Here is a 19,508-nt window from a genome sequence, read left to right on the forward strand (position 1 = left end):
AAACTGATGATCCCAAACTCATGTGACTATAGGGCTATTCTGGATCTGCGTCACTTCAGAATAAATATCCTGATCCTGCGTTTTGTTTCATCTCATACCATACATGCCTGTACCCAGCATGCTTTGGCTGCACTGGCTTCTTTCTGCTCCTCCTGCTTACCAAGCCCATTCTTACCTCAGGGCCCTTGCACGTGCTGCGCTGTCTACCTAGAATGCCTCTCTCCCTCATCCCATACTTACATGGTTGGTTTCCACACAGCAGTCAGGTGTTAGTCAAATGTCACTTCTTCATCCATCCTGTCTGAAGCAATCCTGAGCCAATCACTCTCTGTTACCTCATCCTGTTTCACAGTCTGTTCAGGACTCACCACCCTCTAAAGTCATCTTGTTTTTTTGTTGACTTATTTAAAGGCTGAGTCTTTCTACTGGAATGTAAGTGCCATGAGAGCAGGAGCTTTTTCTGTTTAATTGGTCATTATATCCCCATTGCCTAGAATAGGACCAGGCTCACAGTTTTCCCAATGAATAAATGGACAAATGAATATGTGAAGTCAGATGCAAATGAAGAAAGGGGGCCAGGTCTTGTACATCAGCCAAAACAACATGTAATTAAACTCTGATTACCAATCTGAAAGTAAGGAGTCTGCTCTGTATATGGGTGCATTTCTAGGCTTTTGCATTGTATTTTCAGTGCCAGATGTCAACAAAGGGCTTAATAAATACTTGTTAGATAAAAATTTAATGAAAGATCATTTTACATATTTCACTCTCACTTCAGCTGAACTACATTAGTCCTTTGTGGACTAGGTAATCCAGGTAGCTGAGAGCAAGCCAGTCTTTACGGGAACAGATCATACCCACAAGAAAGTTGAGGGACCCTCCGTTAAGTTAAAAAACATTTCATTTATTAGTAAGTCATTTTCAGCATGTATATTAAGTTTAAACAGTTATTATTTTTAACTTAATAGTTTCATCATAGCCAAAATATGAGTTTTAAATTCTCATTGGCAGATCCTAATTGGCATATTGTAAGTAGTGGAATCAATTTATAGACTTTACAGGTGAGCTTTACTTTACTGAGGTCCATTATGTGGGCTTTGATGTAGCAAATGGAATCTGTAATTAGCCCAGGATTGGAACATAGCCTTCCTCAATTGTAGCTAAGATCAAAAGCTAATATCTGGAGTTTGGGACAGCTATGTCACACTGAAAACTGACCTAGCCTCTTTCAGTTTCCTCATTGGAAAATGAGAGATTGAGATAGGTAATGAAGTTGAAATGGATAATGCTACTGCTGTATTCTTGTCTTATTTCTTATGTCCAGCCTTTTACACAGAATTCATTTGTACATTAAGGTTCTCAGAAGCTATTTGTTATTATTTGTGATAATTTTAAAAAGACTTGCAATCTGGATAAAATGTAGGTTATCCCCTCCTTTTACCATCTCACATATCACACCTGCATCACTAGCTTCTTAGCAGCCTCTTGTGTTTTTATCACATGTATCTAGGTTTTTTCTTTCCTTGGTTGATGGCAGTAAGTGTATGCTTGGGAGAGACTATTTATTTATTCTACAGATGATGCCTGGGAGCCTGAACTCCTGCAAATGCCTGTGAGGCCCCTAGAGTGGCTGATGAGTGGACACATAGAGATGGTGCTTTGAGGACAGCAAGCTAAGTTTTGAGTTTGGGGCATGCTAAGGCAAAATTTACCCAGGAGGGAAAGAAGACTTCAGTTCAAACTTCCATGGCATGCATTTTCAATAAATTAGAAAATATAAATTTGGCTAAATATTTCTTCTAAATATTAAAGAATGAAACCAAATTATTCTCAATTATACATTATACATATAAAATATTTATTGCATAGATATAGAACGCTTTAATGTGTTATATGCTGGCTAATTTATGTATTATCTTACCTTGTGTATTCAATATTTACAGTACATTATTCACACTTTATAGACCTTGGAGCGTATCCCCATATTACATTATAAAGCTTTATAGTTGGCCGGGCGCAGGGCTCACGCCTGTAATCCCAGCACTTTGGGAGGCTGAGGCAGGCGGATCACAAGATCGAGAGATCGAGACCATTCTGGCTAACAGGGTGAAACCCTGTCTGTACTAAATATACAAAAAATTAGGTGGGCGTGGTGGCACGTGCCTGTAATCCCAGCTACTCAGGAGGCTGAGGCAGGAGAATCGCTTGAACCCAGGAGGCGGAGGTTGCAGTGAGCTGAGATTGCACCACTGCACTCTAGCCTGGGTGACAGAGCAAGACTCTGTCTCAAAAAAAAAAAAAAAAAAAAAAAAAGAAACAAAAAACTATATGCTTGCTTCTTTGGAATATGGATAGTCATAAGAAAGAGATACAGGATATGAAGGTCTTGTTGAGAAAGCAACTGTGTATTTTACTTTTCCTTTTTCCCCCATTTATTTTCTTTTTCTCAATTAAAATAGTAACGTAAGAAAACACAAAAAAGCCCAGGAAGGATTTTTTAAAAATTACTCTTCACACCATCAGAAAATAACCTCATATGACCTTAAAGGATCATACGATACATACTATTTTATAATTTGACTTTTCTTAGTATAAAATATAAATAATTTGTTTTTAATGAAGTGTTCTTCTAAGACATGATTTTTACTAACCAGATGATATTTCATCCTATGGCTGTCCCATAACATAACCCCCTATTATGGGAGGCAGTATAGGTAGGTGAGAGATTAGAGTCTGGAGCAGATACCCTGCCTTTTACTAACTGTGACCATGGCCAAGTAATTTATTCCTTCTGTTCCTCAGTCCCCTCACCCATAAAATAGAGATAACAATAGTATTGGGTCTATATTGGTTTATGTTGTTATGCATGGTATTTAAAACACTGAGAGTACTTAGAATAATGTTCTAAGAGGCTTTATTCTTGAAGCATTTTATCCTCTTATTATCTATTATTTTATTATTCTAATAGAATAATTACCTGGCAAACCATAGTACTCAATAAACATTATTATATTGTTTTCAGCTTTTTTAGGTTATAGTACTGTGACGAATATCTTTGTAGAAAAATACTTTTTCTGTTATTTCCCTAAGACACATTTTTGCAAGTAGAATAGCATCTTTGATACATATTTCTAAATCACCCTGCATAGACATTGTAACCTTGTATACTCTCTATGGCACTGTAAGGGTGAGTGATGTTTTTGGAAGTACATGAGAACTGCCTCAGTGACTTTTGCAGTTCTCCAAAATCACTGAATATTGAACAATTGAGACTTATTCAACTTACTCTTCATTTCAATATTTATATCATCTCCGGGCAAAGTTATGAAAAATTCAAAGCCTATGTTTATTTTGGGTGTGTTTCAAATATTAATCTGATTGTTACTTGAGAAAATATTGGTATTGATGTGTAAGTTTGCATTTGACTATGTTGGTAAGGTGTTTTCCTCCATTGAAACTAACATTTTCTATTTTCAAGAAAAAAGCAGCAAGCCTCGGCAGCAGTCAATCTTCCAGAACCTATGCTGGTGGAACAGCCTCGGCCACCAAGGTCAGTGATTTCCTGAACACAAAAGTCCCCTACTGTGTTCTACAGGGATATGGTTAGTGGGTATGGCCTGTAGGAACGGCAAACAGTGTCTGGATATCACTGAAGGTTTTTGAACAAAGTATCAGTTCTGTGCTGGAAGAGAGAATATAATTTCTTAATAATGATGTGAATGATTTAAAACCTAGTAAAACCATTTATTGTATAAATCTTCTTGGCATATAATAATAAGCATTAAATAAATATTAATTATTATCATGACTATCTGTAGATAATATTAAACTTTTGCACATACTGTGAGTGAAAACATAGTCCTCCCACTTTAGAAAATAATTCAAATCCTTCTCATGGGCATTAACCACAGCAGGCGTGCTGCTAAGTGCTTTATGTAATTATATCATGTAATCCCCTCACAATCTTCTTCTTATTCCTCTATACCTGAGGAAACCAGAGCTCAATGAGGTTAAATAACCTTGACAAGCTCACAACACCAGTAAGATGGAGATAGGGCTTGAACCCAGGTTTCCTGTCAAGAGGTCTTTGACAATGCTGGGTCTTATAAGCTCCATCTAAGCAATTTTTGGTAATATAACCCTTCAAAGTTTTGCAACTTATAAAAATCACTGAAACCTCACCTTTCAACACAAGAAAATGGCCAGGCACAGTGGCTCATGCCTGTAATCCCAGCACTTTGGGAGGCTGAGGCAGGAGGATCACCAGGAGGATCACTTGAGCCCAGGAGTTCGTGACCAGCTTGAGCAGCATAGTAAGACCCTGTCTCTACAAAATAAAATAAAATAACATAAAATTAAATAAAATTAAATTAAAAATTAAAAATTAGCCAGGCTTGGTGGTGCGTGCCTGTAGTCCCAGCTACTCAGATGGCAGAGGTGGGAGGATCACTTGAGTCTGGGAGGTCAAGGCTGCAGTGAACTGTGACAGTGCCACTGCACTCCAGCCTGGGCAACAGAACAAGACTTTGTCTCAAAAATAAAAAGAAAGTATAATTTTATAATATTAGCTAGTAGTTTTTGATAAATAAAATTATTTTGGGAGGCCAAGGAGGCCACGAGGTCAGAAGTTTAAGACCAGCCTGGCCAAGACGGTGAAACCCCATCTCTACTAAAAATACAAAAATTAGCTGGGTGTGGTGCGTGGTGGCATGCGCCTTTAGTCCCAGCTACTTGGGAGGCTGAGGCAGGAGAATGGCTTGAACCCGGGAGGTGGAGGTTGCAGTGAGCTGAGGTCATGCCACTGCACTCCAGCCTTATAACAAAGCAAGACTCTGTCTCAAAAAAAAAGAAAAAAAAAGTTGTTATATTCAGCCCATTTCAACTTTGTGGTCTTTTAGTATGTCCAAGATTATCTAAAACCTCAACCTATGTTTCAGGACTATCTATATAACTATTTAACATAAGCTTTTTTTTTCTTTAAAACTGGTGGCTATCTTAAGAAAGTCAGACTTTCTCATAGATGTCACTTGCTCAATGAAGAGTTAGTATTTTAGTGTCACTCAGAGTTCTAACTGTTCTCCAAGTCCCTGATGGTGCCCAAACCAATAATCAGCTGAGAAGTGAGAAGAGGCCAGTCCCTCTAATGCTAAATACCACGCCACTTTAAGACCCATGCCTTTTAAAGACCTTTTCAAAGCTCTGTTCTACCAGTCAATAAAAATATAAAAATCATTGAAAGACCATGAATTGTAAATACCGGGAGTTAATTAACATTTGGAACCAACATAAATTCAAAACTGAGGTCTACTCTTTTTTAGCCATTCTTTTTTTTTTTATACTTTAATTTCTAGGGTACATGTGCACAATGTGCAGGTTTGTTACATATGTATACTTGTGCCATGTTCATGTGCTGCACCCATCAACTCGTCAGCACCCATCAACTCGTCATTTACATCAGGTATAACTCCCAATGCCATCCTTCCCCCCTCCCCCCTCCCCATAATAGGCCCCGGTGTGTGATGTTCCCCTTCCAGAGTCCAAGTGATCTCGTTGTTCAATTCCCACCTATGAGTGAGAACATGCGGTGTTTGGTTTTCTGTTCTCGTGATAGTTTGCTGAGAATGATGGTTTCCAGCTGCATCCATGTCCCTACAAAGGACACGAACTCATCCTTTTTTATGGCTGCATAGTATTCCATGGTGTATATGTGCCACATTTTCTTAATCCAGTCTGTCACTGATGGACATTTGAGTTGATTCCAAGTCTTTGCTATTGTGAATAGTGCCACAATAAACATACGTGTGCATGTGTCTTTACAGCAGCATGATTTATAATCCTTTGGGTATATACCCAGTAATGGAATGGCTGGGTCATATGGTATTTCTAGTTCTAGATCCTTGAGGAATCGCCATACTGTTTTCCACAATGGTTGAACCAGTTTACAATCCCACCAACAGTGTAAAAGTGTTCCTATTTCTCCACATCCTCTCCAGCACTTGTTGTTTCCTGACTTTTTAATGATTGCCATTCTAACTGGTGTGAGATGGTATCTCATTGTGGTTTTGACTTGCATTTCTCTGATGGCCAGTGATGACAAGCATTTTTTCATGTGCCTGTTGGCTGTATGCATGTCTTCTTTTGAGAAATGTCTATTCATATCCGTTGCCCACTTTTTGATGGGGTTGTTTGTTTTTTTCTTGTAAATTTGTTTGAGTTCTTTGTAGGTTCTGGATATTAGCCCTTTATCAGATGAGTAGATTGCAAAAATTTTCTCCCATTCTGTAGGTTGCCTGTTCACTCTGATGGTAGTTTCTTTTGCTGTGCAGAAGCTCTTTAGTTTAATGAGATCACATTTGTCAATTATGGCTTTTGTTGCCATTGCTTTGGTGTTTTAGACATGAAGTCCTTGCCCATGCCTATGTCCTGAATGGTATTACCTAGGTTTTCTTCTAGGGTTTTTATGGTTTTAGGTCTAACATTTAAGTCTCTAATCCATTCAGCAAAGTCTCAGGATACAAAATCAATGTGCAAAAATCACAAGCATTCTTATACACCAGTAACAAACAAACAGAGAGCCAAATCATGAATGAACTTCCATTCACAATTGCTTCAAAGAGAATAAAATACCTAAGAATCTAACTTACAAGAGATGTAAAGGACCTCTTCAAGGAGAACTACAAACCACTGCTCAGTGAAATAAAAGAGGACACAAACAAATGGAAGAACATTCCATGCTCATGGATAGGAAGAATCAATATCGTGAAAATGGCCATACTGCCCAAGGTAATCTATAGATTCAATGCCATCCCCATTAAGCTACCAATGACTTTCTTCACAGAATTGGAAAAACTGCTTTAAAGTTCATATGGAACCAAAAAAGAGCCCGCATTGCCAAGACAATGCTAAGTCAAAAGAACAAAGCAGGAGACATCACGCTACCTGACTTCAAACTGTACTACAAGACTACAGTAACCAAAACAGCATGGTACTGGTACCAAAACAGAGATATCGATCAATGGAACAGAACAGAGCCCTCAGAAATAATACTACATATCTACAACCATCTGATCTTTGACAAACCTGAGAAAAACAAGAAATGGGGAAAGGTTCCCTATTTAATAAATGGTGCTGGGAAAATTGGCTAGCCATAAGTAGAAAGCTGAAACTGGATCCTTTCCTTACTCCTTATACAAAAATTAATTAGCCATTCTTTACTGCTGCTGGAGACACCACAGCATTCATCGATGGTCACTGGGTGAGAGACAGTTGCTTACACAAACAAATACGAGTTTGGATTTCCTCTTTGCCACTATTATTTTTCCAGCCCCACTGAGCTTCAGTTTCTTCATCTGTAAAATGAGGGTTGGACTTCTCTTGTCAGAGCTGTTGAGAGGCTTAAATGAAAGAAAATAAATACTAACACTTAGGCCTGGCCCTGGCATTTAGTAGTTGCTGGGGAAATGGACCTCTCCTATGATTGATCTTGTTAGTCTTCATATTCTGTTGTTTCCAGGTCTCCAAATAAGAGATTCTCTAACTAAAAAAGATTAACTTTTATTGTTATTAGGACTTGTATTTAGCATACACTTAATTATGCCTCTAAAAATGATACACCTCATTAGCAAAACACCCACCCAAAGAGATTTAGTGAGTTATTTGTAAATGTTCCCAGACTTGCTATTATCTAAACTTCTGAAGGTTTAGTACATTGTGGAAAACCACACCCAGTTTTTTCTTGAACATAATCATAAGAATCAGACCCTTTCTTTTTTCTTTCTTTTTTTTTTTTAAGGTGGAAGTTAACGCTATTTTTCTGAGATGGGATAGTTATAAAGAATTTGAACATCTCCCCACAAACCCTGTTCTGTCTTAAGAGCTGGGAGGGGGAGAGCATAACTGGGAAGTAGAGATAATTTAGCCACATGTTTATTGCTTTAGTATTTAACAGCAAATTGAAATTCTTTGCTTTGCTTTAAAAACACCATCCTCTCCCATTTCCATTCTTATGTCTCCTGTTTCTCTTTCTCACGATGCTTTTCTGACTCACTTTCCTTTGCCAGTTTCCAGAATGTGAGTTCTCCAGGGTTTGATTCTTCACCCCTTTCATTCTCATATTTTTTACTTTTATAAAGTTTTGAAGAAATGTAATTGCTTATTTCTTCTTTTGATGCCAGATTGGAATGGTTGTAACTCATAGCATTATCCCTTAAGAAATTACATACCCATGCATCATTTAGAAAAGCTGGGGGTAATAGCATAACTTGAAGCCTTTTATTACACAGTTATCATGGCACACACAGGCAGAATAATATTCTCCCAACACATTCTGAAAAGGCGTGACAGAATAGATAGAATTGGGAGTGAGAACTAGTGCTAGTTTTCTTGATTCTGGAAATAGTTAATTTGAAATTTAAGATAAGTGATAATTTTACAATTATTAATCAAACTTTAAAGTCTTAAAAAGTTAGTACTTAATTTGAAGCATATGTGTAAGCTATGCATTAGAGAATGGTTTCTGTATATTGTATAACTGTTTTATGAGAATTCTTACAAAATGAGGATTTGTGTCCTCAAATAATATCCCTTGTGCTATGCAGTTTTGGGTTTCAAAGATCTAATGCTCTTAAGTGATGTAAATATTTCTAATTCAAAATAATTATTATAAAATATGTAGTTCATAAAATTTAGTTTTTGGTAAGTCAGTAGTGAAGATGAGGCTGCAGAAATTATACAGACCCTTACTAAAGCCTATATGAAAATAGTTGTGATCCATAAGCAGTCATGCAATTTTATTTCTGGAAGACTTGTCAGACAACTTCTATTTCACCAACCTGACTGTGCAGGTGAGGAAACCGAGGTTCAAATTGCATTAGGAATGTCTCTGTAGAAGACCATGCTGTTAAGCAGATGTACTGGTTAAAGTTGTTAGTTCCAATTAGAACCCACTCTGACTAAGCCAAAAAGGAATTTCTTAAGGAGCAGGGGGTAGCGGGTAGAGAAATCCAGGAGAGTACAGCAGAAGAAATCTAAAGCTTTACAGTGGGAACAATGCACAGTAACAGAATCAGGCTTTCTGCTGCTGCCACCACAGCTCAGCTGCTGTCACATGGAGGACTGGGTGCCGGAACTCTGCCACTAACAATGCAGAAGACTCAAAATCCCTATTATAACATGGATTTCCTGGTGGGCAACAGCCTGCACACATTGCTCACCTCCAAGCTCATTCTTGTTTGGCACATCTGATTGGCCAGTGTAAATCACATGCCTTCACCCTGCTCCAAGGGAATCTAGGGGTGTGAGTTTTCTGGATCCTGCTTTGGGACGGCATGGACTGATGAGGTGGGAAATTATCAATATGTGGTGAGGGTTTTCAAATGTGTGGCCTCCTGCTGAATGACAGCTATCCATGACAGAAAGGAAAACAGGAGAATTACCTAATAGAATAGGAGGAAAACTATAGATGATAGGTTATTCAGCAACACTAGGCCTTTCAAACAGAAGAAAGTACAAACAACTTTCCTCCCAGCCTAGACAGGAGGAGATCTATGAAGGAATAAGCACCTATCAGAGAAATACTTTTGTGATTTGGGTCCTGGGTCTGCCATAAATAGCTGTGCTAACTTTGGCAACACAGCTCTCTTCCTAGGTTCTTACTTTCTCATCCATAATAGGAGTGAGGGTTTGGGTTAACTCTTCAGGTACTGTGGAGGGTATGCTGACATTCAGGGCCAGCATCAGCCCACAGTACTCTCCTACCATGTGTGGTTTGTGAGATGACTGTGTATTAGACAAGAAAGCATTTTTATTTTAATAATTATGCTTATATTTTAATGTGCTATAAAAAGTAAACTAGCACATCAACTCCTAATCCCATGGCTATTTTCATTTATGGTGAGACTGAATTTAAGGTTAAAGTAAATCTATTTCTTTTAAATTAAGTAAACATTATATAACTATGGCAGGTTAAAAAATACTATCTAAGTAATGTACAAATAATAACCAGGGCTTGAGAAATAAGATCCAGAGCAGTAATTTTCACCTTTTAATGTACATAATGAGTCAGTGTGGGTTTTATTAAAATGAAGATTCTCTGTGGTCCCAGCACTTTGGGAGGCCAGACGGGCAGATCACAAGGTCAGGAGATCGAGACCATCCTGGCTAACACGGTGAAACCCCGTCTCTACTAAAAAAATACAGAAAACTAGCCAGGCGAGGTGGCGGGCGCCTGTAGTCCCAGCTACTCGGGAGGCTGAGGCAGGAGAACGGCCTGAGCCCGCTAGGCGGAGCTTGCAGTGAGCTGAGATCCGGCCACTGCACTCCAGTCTGGGCGACAGAGCGAGACTCCGTCTCAAAAAAAATAAAAATAAAAATAAAAATAAAATGAAGATTCTGATTTAGGAAGTCCGGGATGAGGATGAGATTCTGCTTTTCTAACAAGCTTCCAGTTGATGTGCTGCCGCTGCTTTGGCAACCACATTTTGAGTAGCCAGGAGACTGAATAGTGCTGAATGTGGGTAGTTTAGGTTACCCATAACCTAAACATCAATTGGAGAATCTGGTTAAAATGCAGATTCTCAGGTTCCAAGCCAAGAAATTCTGATTCACCAGGGTGGGGAAGAGCCCAGGATTTCATATATTTAATAGGCATTCCCAAGAGTTTCAGATGCAGATGATTTGAGAACCACACTGGCAGGAAGGACACCCTCAGGGATTGTGATGGCCACAGCACAGCAGTGGAACAACATTGTTTCCCTTCACTCTAAGGAAAGGAGCCCCTTTCCACCTGACTTACAGCGGAAGAATGTTCCGAATTTCTTTCTTTTTTTTTTTTTTTTGAGACAGGGTCTCACTGTTGCCCAGGGAGGAGTACAGTGGTGTGATCTCAGCTCACTGCAACCTCCACCTTCCGGGTTCGAGCGATAATCCTGCCTGAAGCCACCCGAGTAGCTGGAATTACAGGCACACACCATCACACACAGCTAATTTTAGTATTTTTAGTAGAGACAGGGTTTCACCGTGTTGCCCAGGCTGGTCTCGAACTCCTGAGCTCAGGTGATCCACCCGCCTCGACCTCCCAAAGTGCTGGGATTACAGGAGTGAGCTACCATGCCCTGCCAGAAAATTTGTTTTATAACCATGTGATTACTCATCTGTACATTTCAGGAGCACAGAAATACATTCAGAGATAGGCATCATTGAGCTGCCAAACTCTGAAAGCTGTGGGGCCCAGGGCCCATCCCTATGGGGTGTGGCCCAAATTAGTCACCCTGTGCTGTTTTTGTCACAGGAGAAATTAATGTCAGTGAAACCTAGATGAGCTGAGTTTTAGTTTATTTTTAAAAAGGAATAACAATACTAATGATCAACAACAACAACAAAAAGGGATATATAAGCTATACTTCCATCAAGAAGAATTCTAAGTCCGGGCGTGGTGGCTCATGCCTGTAATCCCAGCACTTTGGGAGGCTGAGGTGGGCAGATCACTTCAGGTCAGGAGTTCGAGACCAGCCTGGCCAACATGGTGAAACCCTGTCTCTACTAAAAATACAAAAATTAGCCAGGTGTGGTGGTGCGCCTCTGTAATCCCAGCTACTCAGGAGGCTGAGGCAGAAGTATTGCTTGAACCCAGGAGACAGAGGTTGCAGTGAGCTGAGATCACGTGACTGCACTCCAGTCTGGGCCACAGAGCAAGACTCCCATCTCAAAAAAAAAAAAAAAAAAATTATAAGGATGGGGTGTTCTGCTCTGGAAATGTTAGAATCTTAAAGTTGGAAGGGCTGTTATTTCACTACATTTTTGACAGAAATAAAAGAAAAAAAATAAGGTGGCTGTGAGGAGTACCCTGAAGGGGACATCAGAGGGCCCTACTTGCCTTGGCTGCCTGGTGGGGTACAAAGCTGTGTGGATGAGTTCACCTTTTTCATGCCACTGGCCATCACTTGTCATGACTCAACACAGCACTGTCCAGCCTGTCCTGAGGTCTCTGTTCCTCAAACAGTGACCACCACCATCTCCTTCACTCACACCCCAAGTTTAGGGTTCAGAGCCTATAATGTGGTTGGTGTACGGCTTTTCATTTATTTTTAAAATTTTTATAATTATTTTCTCCGACTCTATCATTCATTCAATATTTATTAGTTGACCTTCTATATGAAAGAGTGGCTTAACTCCTCTATTTATTTATTCATTCATTTATTTACATCAGTATAGACTCATGAATTAATATTGCATTCAATGGCGTCAAATCTATTCTTATTAATTTTGAAGTTTGTAATATAAAGTAATCCGGTAGAATTCTCACTGTTAAACTACTCTTTAAAGAAATCCATTACACAGTTTTAACTACATTTGCAAATCCCTGGTTGTAGTCATTATTAATCCACTTTATAGTTTCAAAAGAGGTCTTCGGGGGAGCGTATTTGCGAAGTGCACCCACCGTCGTTCCCTTATTCTGGTAGTCACAGGGTGACAGCCGAGGGAGCGGTAACCTGTCATCAGCCGGCGGTGCGCAGCCCACACAGCACGTGGTCCGCATCACAGGCTGCGTTATTGAGTGAGCCAGTCCCCAGATGCCAGGCGCATGACGAGTCCACAGAACGGTACCTCCCTCCCCACGCATCCCGGGCTCCTGGGGCGGGGCCGCCGGGCAGTGGGGGCGGGGAGCATCCTGCGTCGCCTTCCCGGGACCGCCCCGCCCGGTCTCACTCAGAGAGCTGGGCTGGGGCTCCAAGCGGAAACCGCGGGAGCCGAGCCCAGCCGGGAATGCAGACCTCTTGAAAACCAAGCCGAGGTTTCCAGGGTCTTGAGTCCACGCAGAGTGAGTACTGTCTTCCGTCGCTTTGCTCCAGGCCGCGCGTGCTCCCGGGTCGAGCGGTTTGTGTCCCCCAGCGTCCGGCCCTGCGTGTCTGGGGCCTGGACCCTGCCGCGGACTCCCCAGGCTCTGGACGTGCGCTCTTCCTACTATCGCGACCCAGGCAATACTGTGCGTTCTGAGTTTAACTGTGTTTCTTGGCGGCTCCTCCTCCCTGTCGGTAACACTGTTACTGCCCCTTCCTCCGGGAATGTATCTGGTGACCGGACGCGTAGGGTTACAAAACGGGATTTGTGTGGCCTGGGACAAGTGCCGAAAGAAGGAAAGCAGTAGCTATGTCAATTTGGTTTGGCACCTTTATCTCTAGGGTTGGAGATAGCCCTCCTCCTCCCCAGCCCTGCCGCCACCCTGTGATGACCTCCGTTTTAGAGCGTGAGCTCACTCTGACCTTTCTGCGTACCTGATACATGCTGGGTGTGGCGTGGCAAGTGTTGTAACCTGTTTCGGTTCCATTTCCTTTACACAACCTGAGACTGTTGTAGTATAACATCACTGAGGGTTACTTTGTGTCTATCTTTTAAGAATACGAAGTGTTTTCACAGAGATGTAACTATCTCTTCTGTATGGTTAGGGACCCGGCATTCTCCACTTACAAACAGGGGGCAAGTTCTTTATTCCCATTGTACAGCTTCAGAAAACGAGGCAGAGAGTTTAGGCAGCTTTCCTAAGGATCGGGACTTTGGGGCCTCTTTAATTTTCTAGGAAACCACCTATGCATCAGAATGACAGAAATGCTTAATCAGCAGCTCTGGAAAGTTCCTGCTGTTTCACATGTTCTTCAGAGGTAAAAACCTCTGCATTGCAGGGAAGCTCAACAAGGAGTGGCATCTACTGTTCAAAAGGGGAAAGTCTATTTCCTAATCAGTAATAGAGTTTATATTAATATAGATTGCTTCTTTCTGATGAATGAATTCGACTTTTGCGCACTGGTTTTTCAGTATCTAAAAGGAATATCGAGTTGCTGGGAATATGGTGGGGAGGGTGTGCTGCTTGGGTTCTAGGAGGCAGCATAGAATTAAAATGAAGTAGTGAAATTTAGCAAAATCTTGCTGAACAAGGAAGGGCCACATCTGTAGACTGATGGAGAAGGAATAAGCCACCTATAACAATGGGGCTGACTAGGGATCCCGTGTGTGTGTAGCAAGGACTCCTGGTGTCTATTACAAATCAGCATGCTTTGTAGACTGTGAAACAGTGTTTATAAAGTAGCACATTCAAGTATACATATTGGCTGTGGTTCAGTTCAGATGCTTTGAAAGAAGAGTCTCAGTGCATGAGAATAGTTGATTATATAGAATTAGTGGGGAGTTTTGGTTCCTTGATTATTCTCTGGTAGAATTGACTGAGTATAACATCTCTCCTGCAATGAAAACATAAAAGATAGTACGTAAAATAACAGTTTGAAAGAGTGAAACCAAAAAGAAAAAGAAAGCATTTTCTTTTCATTTGGATAACTTCTTAAAATCAGCTGAGTATTTATGTTTTTATTCATTGTTTATAATAACAGTTGACTTTAAGTGATCACTGCTTCTTAGGTGGAAACATGTTACTTTTTCTCAAAATATGAACTATCTTAATCAGTCTTATTCAAATAAAAACTCCATAACCCAACCCATGTTCTCCTATGTTCATATATATCTTTGTATCTCCTCTTTCATTATACTTTATAATTCCCTCAATTTGGAGATCATACGAATCTGAGATATCTGTTTTAGCACAGGTGTGTCTAACCTCATAAGAACATACTGCGTAGTGTTTCTGATACATTGAATTAGCAATCTGCATACTAGAAAATTACAGGAGGTTTCACAAACATTGCATTTTGTTTTTTCTCTGTGGACGCCCTTGACTTAAAAATGTCATCTTAATGTTTCTCAAAAAGCATACTGTTGGCATTTTGGGTGACAATTCTGAATTAGATAGAGCTCTTTGCTCCCACTGAATGTCAGAGTGTGACCGAAAGCACTTTCATGCATTTAAATGAACTTTGGTTGGGTACTACCTCCAATTTTTTTTAATTGGGTAAAAGATTAAAAATGGCTAGGCATGGTGGCTAATGCCTGTAATCCCAGCACTTTGGAAGGCCGAGGAGGGAGGATCATTTGAGGCCAGGAGTTTGAGACCAGCCTGAGCAACATAACAAGACCCTGTCTCTACAAAAATTTTAAAACTTAGACAGGCATGGTGGCATGCACCTATGTGGCCCCAGCTACTTGGAAGGCTAAGGTGGGAGGATCAATTGAGCCTGGGAGGTTGAAATTATAGTGAGCTGTAATTGTGCTGCTGCACTCCAGCCTGAAACAGCGATGAGACCCTGTGTCAAAAAAAAAAAAAAGAGAAAAGAAAAGAAAGAAAAGAATTGAGCCATACCATTTTGATGGAAAACCATAAAAATAATTACCCAGTCACATGATTTCCAATTTTTAAGGCCACTTTACATCTCCTAAGACTTGATGGCTTCTGAGTAAATCTGTTTATTTGAACATTGCGATGTGGGCAGAAACTGTGTGTAATCATACTATTAGCAAGGTGATATTGTTGGACCCATGTGCTATAGTACTCTATTGTCTACCCTAAGCAATAATAATAGATTATTAAAAGGCGACTGTAATAGGTTCTAGTAAAAGAATAGATTAGTATAATCTGTATTAGAAAAGAGTATTAATAGCACTAATATTAATATTTGTATTAATAGTTCTAATAATAGTTCTAATGTGGCTGTAACACATTAATAGTAACAGGTACGTTTACTGAAAACACTATATTCTAAGCACATACGGAGCCCTTATGTGCTGTGATGATAATGTAACTATGAGGTAGATGCTCCTATTATGCTCATTTTACAGATTAAGAAAACAAGAACTACCACACTGTATTGTTTTTCAGGACATATTGAACAGCTTGCCGTGAACACTTTTCAAAGAATGAGCTTCAGTGCATGAAAAGTTATCACACACTAAATTCTCATTTTGCTACAGTGATTTCCTCTCTCAGAATGCAAACTTTTACTATACCATGAGCCCCTTAAAGACAGACTCCCCTATAACATCTACTTCGTGTCTTCCACATAGTAATTGCTCAATATTTATTGGATTGAAAAAAAGATTAGTTTTATCTTAATATGAATAGAGCCCTAAGATGCTGTTACATTAATATAGATTATTCCTGGTTACGTAGAAATGATAAAATAATACTCATTTTTATTCTCTAGGATTTACAAGTAGAGTGTTTGAAGTTTAATATCTATTTTTGCTTTGGCTAAAGATTATAGAGTGGATAATCAAAAAAAAATATGAGCAAGGAACCCTTTTTTCTTTCTTTCTTTTTTTTTTTTTCTGGAGTTTCTGCAATCAGCTGTACATGATGCTAGGCATACAGAGGTATGGCACACATAACAAATATAAAGGGCAATGTGAAAAGTGTTAAATGGCCCTGCTATCACGATGCTGTAAAAGCAGAGTGAAAGGTTAAAGGAAGAGGGTTGAGGTTGTTTGGGAGCCTGTTTTTCTGGGAATATACAGTAGAAATATGATTTCCTTAAAGGAAACCTGCAACCAGGAGGCAAGGCTAAAGCAGAAAATGCCAACAGCTGCACATCCTAGTGACTGAGATGTTATTCTGGTGGGGCACAGTCAGTTAAGGCAGGACTGCTCGTAAGTGTGAAATACTTCCAGCTCCTAGTCAGTCTCTTCTTCCCGTGCTTTCCCCTGAGACACTCCCATTTCTGTTGCACACCTTTGCATGTGCTTTTTTGTGGGATTGAGAGTTCTGGTTAATTCTAGGACATTCTGATGAGATGTTTTTGCTACTCTTCCCTTGTAAACAGACTGGATTTCCATCAGGTGTCAGTAACACCTGCGATTTTCATTTTGTCCTGGGGCTCTACACAGTTTAACTGGAGCTGCCACAACTGATTGGGTGTGTGTTGTCAGTCCTCCAGGCAAGCTCTGAGGGTTATGCGTTTCTGCTGCTCATATTTCTGTCTCTTTCTTCACCACTCACCCCGAGGTGCAAAAGTACAAAGACAGGTTCGTCAACAATCAGAATAACCTGCCCCTGAATTCTTTCTAATGACTCATTTTTCTCAATCTAGTTTCCAATTTTCTATTTGGCAGCTGCTGCCTGGTAAATACATCTCCTTAGCTAGAGGAGGAAAACTTCACACACAGTTTACTCATCTTTTGTCATTTTCCCTGGTTCCTCTCACAGGAATGGTTAGCATACCTTGGTTTCAAAGTTGTTGTTTGATCTGTTTTGTTGCCATTCGTTTTCCTACAGATGCCTTTACAACACTCTGCTTTTTAAAAAAAGCTAACATTTAACTTTATTTGGGGAAGATATTTTATATGTTAGAAAAAAGGATTTTGAGTCTGCTTTTATTGAGTGTGTTAACTTTGGTTAACTTTTTTTTTTTTTTTTTTGAGACAGTCTCACTGTGTCACCTGGGCTGGAGTGCAGTGGCACAATCTTGGCTCACTGCAGCCTCCACCTCCTGGGTTCAAGCAATTCTCCTGCCTGAGCTACCTGAATAGCCAGGACTGCAGGCACGCACCACCACTTCTGGCTAAATATTGTGTTTTTAGTAGAGACGGGATTTCACCATGTTGGTCAGGATGGTCTCGATCTCTTGACCTCATGATCCAATCAACCTTCACAGAGAAGGTCTTTCATGAACTAAACCAACTGATGTTCATGGTCCACGTTTGGAGCCTGAGCAAGGTCATAGACCACTCACATTTCACTCAAAGTTGCCATAACAGATTGAAGCGCTCAGTATGCAAGCATACTCCCTGAACTCTGTAATGGGCTGAGGTTCCCCACACGAGTGACTTAAGAGTCAAAGACCGAGGCCACACCTCAGGGCCTCCAGAGTTGCCTAGGATAGAGTTGTTGGGGAAACTGTGAGCTGTGAGTGCTGTTCCCACCAAGAAATCGGGAGCTCAGCCTCCTGCACATACTGTTTCCTTATTAACTACACTAACAGAGTGGCCAGGGAAGGTAGCAGGGAATAGAATCACTTACACATTTTTCAGTTACGTATGCTTTTTCCTTATTGTGAATGTAGGAAATTGTGTTTGTATCCAGTAGGGAAAATGAAACCCTTTTACAGGACTCCATTACTATGGCTAATAATCATCAGAGTCCCTGAATGTAAGTATTCTCATGCTAACAATATGTTTAAAACAGTGCCTCCTGCTTGTAGACATGCATCATTTTATAGTGTTTTATTTTAAAAGATATGTCAGGTTTAGAGAGCTGAGTCTGCATCAGGGAACTGAAACTGGTAACCAGCATTTTTGTTTCTCAGGATTCTTATCTTTCATATGTCCCATCTCTTTATTTTTCTGTGCTGTATTCTGAGTAAAGGCCTCAGATCTATCTTCCAGTCACTTAAGTCTCTATGCAGTTACGTGTAGTTTGTATTTTCACCTATTTTTGATTTGGGTTTTTTTATTTGTTCTTTTGTGTCTTTTATTTTTTAAATTTGTTAAAAGTCTCCTTCACATTTTTCTATTGTTTTAGTTATTTTTTTCTTTGAGACAGGATCTTGGCCTGTCACTCAGGCTGGAGTGCAGTGGCATGATCACAGCTCACTGAAAGCCTTGATCTCCTGGGATCAGGTGATCTTCCTACCTCTCAGCCTCCCAAGTAGCTAGGACCACAGGTGAGAGCCACCATGCCTGGCTCATTTTTGTATTTTTGGTAGAGACCAGGTTTTATCATGTTTCCCAGGCTGGTCTTGAATTCCTGGGCTCAACTGATTCACCTGCCTTGGCCTCCTTCTTCACCTCTGTTTCTTTCTTCACTACTCAACCCAAGGTGCAAAAGAGGATAGACAAGTTCTGGGATTACAGGTGTGAACCACTGCACCCAGCCTGTCTTTAATTCTTGAAGTAAAATTTCTCCCATATTTGTAACACTGACTCTCTCGCATGCTATTTTACTTCCTGATTAGGTTTTAAAAATGTGACTTGAAATTCATCTTCAATGAAGATTGTTTTCCATGAGGGTCCTTTTTCCCCTCTGTTGTAGATCTGCCTCTACCAAGTGGTTTTTAGTATGTCACTGCCTGCGGTCATTCAGATTTCAACGGCATTAATATCTTGGTTTGGTGCTTCTACTCTACAGGAATAAATTTGGTCCTTGAGTGCCCAATGTCACAGGTTTGAAATTTATTTTTCTCATGTGTTGTGCATTTTTACACTCATGGCTCCAGCCAGAAAGAAAACTTCCTTGCTATTGTTCTGGACAGGTGGGCAGTTGTCAAGGCTTATGTTTGTGGATGATCAGTTCTGAGTAGCTCCTGGCTTTAAGCTAGTAACTCAACACAGGGCCTGTAGCCAGGATTCCTTTCTCATTTAGAGAATTCAATTCCTAGTTCCCAGCTGTTATATCTGTTTCTGATATCCCCGTGAGTCATTCTCTCTCAGCCTTGCTCACCAGAGGACTTTGAGTTCCCTCCCCTTTAGGTTACTTGGGAATTTCTCTTCTTTAAAGCTTACCTATGTATTTTATTTTTTATGTTAAATTTTATTCAGTATTTTCATGTCTGGAACAAAAGGGGGTTATTTTATTAGAACACAGACTAATTTTGTTAGACCTGAACTACGTGTTTAAAATGTTTGAAAGCCTTTAA

At 40.1% G+C, this 19,508-nt stretch overlaps 1 protein-coding gene across 18 annotated transcripts in view; it reads left to right on the forward strand.

Moving 5' to 3' along the window:
* Positions 1-19,508, forward strand: part of CAST (calpastatin) — a 111,898-nt gene that overhangs the window by 30,208 nt on the left and 62,182 nt on the right. For 10 of the 18 annotated variants that reach the window (XM_017959741.3, XM_017959737.3, XM_017959739.3 and 7 more), the window contains one exon: positions 3,479-3,550. In XM_017959741.3, coding sequence (XP_017815230.1) covers positions 3,479-3,550 — 72 coding nt within the window. Of the gene's footprint in view, positions 1-3,478; positions 3,551-12,565; positions 12,818-19,508 lie in introns of those variants that run through there. The other 8 variants (XM_009208818.4, XM_009208815.4, XM_009208817.4 and 5 more) reach the window with 3 other exon arrangements.

This window comes from Papio anubis, chromosome 5, assembly GCF_008728515.1.
Source record: "Papio anubis isolate 15944 chromosome 5, Panubis1.0, whole genome shotgun sequence".
NCBI lineage: Eukaryota > Metazoa > Chordata > Mammalia > Primates > Cercopithecidae > Papio > Papio anubis.